General features: G+C 45.7%; 1 protein-coding gene across 11 annotated transcripts in view; it reads right to left on the bottom strand.

Annotated features, from left to right (window-relative positions):
* Positions 1-1,506: 1,506 nt before the first annotated feature.
* The window catches only part of RABL6 (RAB, member RAS oncogene family like 6), a 121,813-nt gene continuing 114,921 nt past the window's right edge, over positions 1,507-8,398 (bottom strand). For 10 of the 11 annotated variants that reach the window (XM_073314653.2, XM_073314655.2, XM_073314654.2 and 7 more), the window contains 2 exons: positions 4,433-4,488; positions 1,507-3,674 (listed from right to left, as the gene is read on the bottom strand). In XM_073314653.2, coding sequence (XP_073170754.1) covers positions 3,480-3,674; positions 4,433-4,488 — 251 coding nt within the window. In that variant the 3' untranslated portion in view covers positions 1,507-3,479. The remainder of the gene's footprint in view (positions 3,675-4,432; positions 4,489-8,398) is intronic. The other variant, XM_073314659.2, reaches the window with a different exon arrangement.

The following is an 8,398-nucleotide window of genomic DNA, read 5'->3' as shown; positions in this document are numbered from 1 at the left end:
TGAACAGCAATTTACCTACAGCAATTTATAAGAGACATAATCCACATGTGTCCTGGGGTGGCTTTGGCTCCAAGAAATTGCTGCTTCTACCAGCCATGAGTTGGCTGATTGCGTTTACCAGCCATCCAAAAATCAAGTGAATTGGTACCTCCTAAAATACAACAAAGCTAGAGTCAATGTGCTTCTGCAGAAGCTTCCGCACTAACACAAATGGCTACTCCATGCTTCGTTTAATCCAAAAGCTGCAAACTGGAGGTGCTAGCTAAAAACCTGCAGAAACGAATTTTCAAAGAGAAAGCCCAATCCACAGATTAACTGCTTCTGACAGGCATAATCCTGTATGTTCAGCACTGCTAGCTGGGGCATTTCCTAGGTGCATACTCAAAGAACTGGGGGAAGACCCATTTAATTCAGTCACAGGCTAGCAAGCGTCTTCTGGATCAACACGGGCCACTGCACCTTGTTAGAGTGGAACAATCCTGTCAGCAATACAGCTTCTTGGTGGGGGTTCCCCAGCTGGCCTCCCAACACAAGTGTCTGGCACACTAGACTTCAGAGGGGAAGGGCTATGTTCAGGCCACTCCTGAGGCTGCATTCGCCATAGTATCATGAATGTTTAGGTGGTGCTCAGCATTGATCCTCATCTTCCCTGTGAGACAGAACGAGCATCCCCACCCTATAAGGGGAGAACTGAGACTCCGATTAATGCAGCAGAGACAAGAACTGAACCCCGATCTTGAATCCCAGGGCAGTTAGTTAACCACAAGGCCAGCTTTCCTCAAAGCTGCTTCAAAGGTGTGTGTGTGTGTGTGCACACGTGCGCATATGAGGAAGTGTGAGTGTGTATGTGTGTAGTTGTTGCGGGGGAGTCTCTATAGCCCCTTTTCTCTTTAGGGGAATGTTTAGGAAAGCAATGACTACCATGATTGTTACTTGTTCCAGCCATTCCAGTGCTGACTGTGTTTTGGGCTGAGAAATCCTGGCCCTCAGGAACAGACAAGGGACCATGTCAGTCAAATTGGGCTAATGATTTGGTTTGGGAAAATCTCTAGAATCCCACCCCGCACCCAAAAAAAATTGACAGAGCGCAGTAGAATGTTTTAATGAGATTTACAGAGATGCTGCAGCCTTGTGCTAGCTGGAAAGTGAAACCATCTAGGAAGTGACTATAAAGAGGAAAGAAACCAATGACTCTATTGTTATTAGCCCAGGTGACACAAATGCAATACTTGAACAAAGCACAGAAGGGGAGAAAATTCAGATTTTTTAACGTTTTAAATTTGAACAATCCTCTTCCGGTGTTTAGTAAACACACAAGGAATTTTTTTTAAGCTATGGTTTGTCCCTGACAGGGTCCCTTTAAGGAAACAGCTACTAAGTCATCAGGAAGGATTGAGAGCACTGGCCTCTTGTGAAACTGCCCTGGAAGGTCATGAAGTCTCCTGAGTTCAAGCAAGTGTTGCAATGGTTAAGCTGTGTACATAAGAAAAGGTTCAGAGGCAGATGTGTACAATAGAGAGCTTTATAGTCAGAATGGAGTGCACTAGGTTTTCCAATGCAAAATGGAACATGATCCAAAATCTTTACAGAGCAGAAGCACTTTCAAAAACACTTGGCCAGCTGTACCGCAAATGTCACTTCCTTTTTGGAGCAGAGGCTGCAAACTGGTTTGTATTCTTCCCTGGTGTGTGAAGTTTGAAAGGTCCCATGCAAATTCTCCAAAGTGTCACACAAAACAAAACACTTTGAGCCAGGCAACTGCTAATGGAAAACGTACCTGAAATGATACTCCGCTCATGCAGCAAGACCCCAGTTTGTTGTATATAGAAAGTTACAAGTGCATTTCTCAGGAAAAAAAAAATGGAGCAATGGTCTATAGTTCAAGGCAACTCTGAAGTAGAGGATGGATCCAAAGCAGTATCCCACTGATTGGGGAAGTGGAAGGAAACCTGAGTTTGGATTTCATCTAGTTTCCTTCAGACAGTCCACCTTTTACTACTAAAAAGAAAAAAACAACCCACACGCAATAGGGCTATTTAATAAATGCACAAAAATTTGAACGGGCTTCCCAGGGCTGAGCCTTGGAGGGAATACAACACAATAGGGTCATAAGTATTAACAAGTATCAGAGGGGTAGCTGTGTTAGTCTGTATCCACTGTATCCAGTCGGACTCCTCATTGTTTTTGAATATTAACAGGATCTTTAAAGATGGGGGGGCCACTCACCAAGACAGTGGAAGGCATGAATGGCAGGGCAAGGGCGTCAACCATCCATGACCTACGCTGCTGTGCATGCGCCACACATGGTTCTTTGATACCAGAGCCAAAATTAAAAGGCTTTCAAAGCTCATGTGACAATAGGTGGTTCTGCATTCCACTCTGGGCAAGGAAGTGTCCCACACTAACTGCTAGGTGGCCTAGTAAACCTGGCTTTCAGTGTCTGGAGAACTTGATGGACACTCTCCCCAGCTCGAGTGGTTTCCCCATTCAGTGCAGAGGCAGCCTTTGTTTTACAGCATACCCTGAGAAGCGAACGCCTTGCCATGCTAACACAGTTCTGTAAACTCTCTTGAAATTCTGGTATCTTCATTTCCATTTGGCAGTCATGTCCCTGAGAGGTGCTGTAGGGCTGGATTACTAGTGTATTCAAATTCAAGGCCGGGGCGTCAAGGAGTGTTTAGGGGAAAGTGTCAATTTAGTTTCTTTTCTAAAAGATAACTTTCCATTGTCTTCCCAACTGCACAGCGGCTTACATATAGCGCCAGAGACAATGGGGCCATAGGAATCAATGAGGCTTCATAGATTCCAAAAGCAGCACCACTGAGAGTTAATTATTCTGCTGTGCAGAAAGATCCCCAAATTATACTCTCTTATTTCAGGCCCTGCAGCTGCTTCATTAAGAGCTGTACAATCAGATATTTTGCTAATTTAAAGCTTGTTGATTGCCTTACGGCACAAAGGCCAACAACACCTTTCTCATTAAAAAATATGAAGGATAAAAAGTTGAAGACTTGATTATTCACAAGGTGACAGCACGATGCATTCAGATGGCATATTTTGCTGCATTCATTTATTTATTAAAACAGGAATTTCAGGGGTGCAGCAGTGGAATATGGTGGGGGTGGGAACAGGTCCACTCATCTTTCCCTCCCCACCCCCTGACAACTACCAGATTGGAACTCTCTGGAGAAAGGAAAGAGGGTTAGACACTGGTAGGGGGAAATGATAAGTCATTGCCACGATACCATACCGTGACCTTTAACCTTCCTCAAGTATACCACGGCTGTGTTTTCCTTCCACACAATGACTGCACCAGAACAGCACACACAGATGTAAAGCTTTTTTGTTCCACCCTCTGTTTCAATAGTACTTATGGCAGACAGCCAAAGCTTTACACATCTGTACACGTCCTGGCATGGCTTGTATGGAGAGTTGGTGGCAGGCCCCAATGGAGTCTGCTGATTGTACACACTGCAGGCCTACAGCTCCTCATAGTCCCCACCCCCTTGCTGCTTGCTGGCGCTGGGTCCTCCTCCCAGAAAGGCCTCCAGTTCATCTATCTCAGTGTTTTTCTCCTTGCTTCTTTTTTTCTTTTTCTTCTTCTCATCTTTGCTCTCCTCCTTCTCCTTGCACTTCTTGTGTTTGCTTTTCTTCTTCGTAGACTTCTCTTCTTCCTGCAAGATGAGAAGGCAATTAAAGCTTTTTTCTAATGGCACTAGTAACCCATCATGCATCATCCTGAAAGTGGGACCCTAGGGAGGAAGCCTACCTATCGTGGGAATTTTATATGGAAGGAATAAAGTCCAATATCTAGGAGGGATGGCGTTAGTGATCTCGGACCCGTCTGCTATTATAGATGGGGAGCGTGTGAAGCAATGTTTGATTTACACTAGCCGTCCTGTCCGATAAGGATGGCTAGTCAGAATGCCAACAAGTTTAGAGACAGAAGGTGGGTCTGGTAATATCTTTTATTAGACCAACTTCCGTTGGTGAGAGAGACAAGCTTTTGAGCTACACAGAGCTGGGAAAGTTTAGAACTGATGCACCTCACTGAAGAACAAATCTGCTGATTATCTCTGGTTAGCTCTTAAGATTTATTCTTTCTTGGACACTGCTGAATTGAGAGAGAATTTTGTTGCTAGATAGTACATATGCTGTCTGTTCTATATGCATGCTCTGTACAATCAAATCCTATACTACATTACATCTCTGATTTTAACTTAAGTTTTACAAATGTCCTTGTAAGTTGGAAACTGGCTAATAGCCTGGAGACTTGGGGACTACAGATCCCCTTGCCTCTCCAGGGTTGGAATATGGAAGAGAAACCAGTCACTAAGAGAGCCAGCCACAATTCCTGTAGCATGCCAGCCCCCCTCTGGCAGACTGGCAGAGAACATGCTGATGGAGTTTACACCGGGGAATGAAGCTGTACCTCTTTGCTCTTCTTTTTCTTCTTCTTTTTCTCCTTGGAAGGAGGTTTTTCTTTATCTGTTCAAACAAAAAACCCAAAAAGTTGTTTTCTCTAGCAAAATTAAATGGTTAAAAAAGCCCTCCTCTCCTGCTGCTAAGGAGGACACTGTATATGGTTCATTAGAGCTGAATGGAGGGGAGATCCTGATTCACAACACCAAACTGCATGGCACTGAGAAATTAGCTTCTTCCCCAGGAATGTTAGCTACAAATGTGGGGCTGTTCTTTACTTTACAATTATAAAGCTATGTCCATTACTAAGTCTCTGGGCACATGTTCAAATATAACTGACATGTACTTGTTGACTGGGGTCATCTAAATGGAACCTCAACAGATCCAATCACTACATTTCTCCTGGAAAAGCCTGAGCAAACAGATAAGCCCACAAGTCAAACAAACTCACAGTTAAATTCCCTAGTAAAGGGGCAGCTGCTGAAAACATACTGCCTCCAGCCCTTCAGTTCAACTCTAGGGTCTGTGGACAGAAGCATTCCAGCTGATCTTGACTACCACAATAGGGCACAAGAGGATGAAGGCAGCTAGTCAGCTGAGTTCACCAGTGAAGGAAGGCAGGTGTGACACTCAGAGTCTAGACACCCAGGGGAAAACAGGGGGTTTGAACCCCAAAGAATAAACAACCGAATCAACTGATTTATAGTAAATAATACTGTATAGCAGGGTGGCCAAACTTACTGACCTGCTGAGCCACATACAATAATCTTCAGAAGTTCGAGAGCCAGGGACACTTCGGAAGGCGCCTGCTGGGGCTCAGGGTTTCAGCCCTGCTCCTCCTGAGGCTAAAGCCCCGAGTCCCCCTTCCCCACTAATCAGAAGCTTCCGTCCCACCACCCCGTTGCAAGGTAGAGGTCCCAAGCTCCCCGCAGCAAGTCCGATAGGTAGAGAATGGAGGTGGGAGGGACGGGGCTCTGCGAACCGCACTTTAACTGTAAAAGAGCTGCATGCAGCTCACGAGCCACAGTTTGGCCACTCCTGCTGTATACAAAATGTATTGAGTAAGATCTTATGAAAGCTGATGAGACACAGATCAATATCACTGTGAAATGTCAGTATTAACACTATATGAGGTATTATGGATATTATGCTTTAAAGTCTGCGACCAAACCAAGGGAGAAACAGCTTCTCCTCCTGACAGGTGGGAAGGCAGCTGTCTCTCTGTCTCTAATGTAAATTAAGCATTGTGGAACCAAAACAATGGAAGCCCAATTTACATACAAGTCAACCGGGGGATGGGAAGTCAATAAGACGAGAAAAACAGCAGAGGCTATCCCGACTCCTAGGGACAAACCAATGCATTCTGGGAAATAGAAGGAAAGGCAAAATGCCATTTTGTTATTCATCACAGAGGACAAAGTGGCCAGCACCCTCTAGCTCTGTGTACACTCAGGGGCTGAAGATGCTGGTGGTGTGATGTAAGATGCAAGCTGCTTAGGCAAAGATTGTAGCTTGCTAAAGTTAAGTCTTAGACACTAGAAAGTGGGTTATTTTTGTTTGTATCTAGACCTGTCTCTTCTCTTGCTTAGTATCACTTCCGTCTCTGTTCTTTATTATTAAACTTATTCTGAGTTTTACTATAAACCATCTCAGTGCTCTGTATTAAAGTGAGGTGTGGGTCCCCAGCTAGTCTAACAGGCTGGAGTGTGCACTCTCTCTATACAGGCAGCAGACTTAGTAATTTCTGGAAGTGTCCAGTAAGAGACTGGACACTGCACGGAGATGTCTCTGGGGAACTCGGGTTTCACTGAATGTTACCTGCAAGGCAAAGGTTAGGTTGGCAGGATCTCTCAGATTTTGCTGGGGAGGCAGACAGTGGTGTGGCAGGGAGCAGACAGACAGTTCAAGCTCCAGCAAAGCTCTCTCTTGTTCAGGCAGAGAGGTAACAGTGGCTTACGTTTCCAGGCTCCCTGAGGAGACAGAGTCAAAGTAGGACTGTGTGGTTCTCCCCCCTGCCCTTTTCCTTAACCTGCAAATACTCTACAAGGCAGAACCCATAAGGGGAGGAAAACAGCACATTGCTAACAGCACTGCTAGCTCTTCCTCTGCCTACCCTTGGGGGCCTCCCCCGCTCAGACTTGCATCTTGAGCCTGGTGACTTTTACCCAGGTCCTGGTCTTGCCTTGCTTGGAATGCAGCCTGCAAGCCCCTGCTGACGAAAGCCAGGCAGCGGGAACTAGCTGGTGTTAGGCGTGTGTCTGGTGGTGAAGTCCATCAGGAAGTAGGGAAGAGAGGTGAAGGAGGAGGTGGCTTATCTGCACAGCATCTGGGAGCACGAGGACTTCATTAACAGGATAACATCTGGCATAGAGAATGCTTGCCAACTACCAACGACAACAGCAGCACCAAAGGAGGAAGGAGGACTGGCTGCTCACCCCCTTGGGCAGTAGGGTGTGTTCCACCCCATCCAACCATTGAGAGAAAGAACCAGTATACTGTACTTGCAATAGGAGGTGAGGAGCAGACCCCAGTGGCTGAAGAGGGCCCACCTGCTCCCAAGACTGGGAGGTTCATGGCCACTGCACCTAAGAGAAGGATGTGTAGGGTGCTGGTGGTCAGAGACTCCCTTCTGAGGGGGATAAAACCATCCGTCTGCCAACCTGACGATGTCCCTGCATGCACGTTGCCTGCCGGGAGCCCAGATCTGAGGTGTTATGGAAAGGTTTTCGAGGCTCTGGGTAATAATGAAACTGCCAGGTATGACCCTGAGCAGATTAGCAGTGAGTACAGGTCTCTGGGAGCAAGGGTGAAGTGGTTGCGGGAGAGGGGGCACAGATTGTGTTCTCATCCATCTTCCAATTAAGGGTAAGGACCTATTCAACTCCAGGATGGACATATGGCTGCACAGATGGTGTTAACAGTAAAGCTTCAACCTCTGACTATGAGATGCTGTTCCAGGAAGGAGGTATTCTGGAAAGACATGGGGGTCTACCCGATGAAGGGAAAAAGCATTGGGGGAGCGGGGGTGGAGAGAACAGAGAGATGTGAAAAATTACAATAGTGTCTAGAAGCAGCAAAAGGAAATTAGTGGGAGAATACACTCAACATCTTGGATGTCTATACACAAGTGCAAGGAGTATGGTGAATACACAGGAAGAACTGCAAGTATTAGTTCATAATTAAGTCATAATTTAGCACCATAGAGACTCGGTCGGATACATCTCATGATTGGAATATTGTTATAGAGGAGTACGCTTGTTCAGGAAAGACAGGCAGGATAAAAAGGGAAGAGGTGAAGCAAGAATACATACACTTGTTCTGAGCTCCAGAAGGTGGTGATATGCAAATCAGTTCAAAGTCTCAGGGTAAAGATAAAAGGGGGGGAAATAGGGGTGATGTCATGGCAAGGATTATTATAGGCCACCAACTCAGGTAGAGGCATTTCTAGAACAAATATTGGAAATATGCAAAACACAAACCTGGTAGTAATGACGGACTTTTAACTACCTCACACATCTGTTGGAAAAGTAATACACCAAAAGTAAAATATCCAGTAAGTTACTGCAACGTGTTGGGAACAGTTTTTTTTGTTTCAGAGAGTGGAGGAAGTAAACATGGGGGTTTTATGCTGACAAACAGGAAGGAACTGGTTGTGAATCTGAAAGCTGAAGGCATTTTGGGGCAAGTGATCATGAAATTAGAGATTTCACAAGTCTAAGGAAAGGAAGGAGTGACAGCAGCAGAATAAGGACAATAGATTTCAAAAAAAGAGAAGGTTACTCATCTTGTGCAGAAACTGAGGTTCTTCGAGATGCGTCCCCCCATGGGTACTCCACTTCAGGTGTCGGTGCATCCCACACTGCTGATCTGAGATTTTCAGTAGCAGTGCCAGGTTGGGATGCGTGTGTGCAGTAGCTGTCTCGCAGTGCTGTTGGCACTTCATCTAGTGCCCTCGTGTCCCAACCCCCTCAATTCC

Source organism: Lepidochelys kempii, chromosome 16 (assembly GCF_965140285.1).
Source record: "Lepidochelys kempii isolate rLepKem1 chromosome 16, rLepKem1.hap1, whole genome shotgun sequence".
Classification (NCBI taxonomy): domain Eukaryota; kingdom Metazoa; phylum Chordata; order Testudines; family Cheloniidae; genus Lepidochelys; species Lepidochelys kempii.
This window is presented reverse-complemented; position numbering and strand designations above follow the sequence as displayed.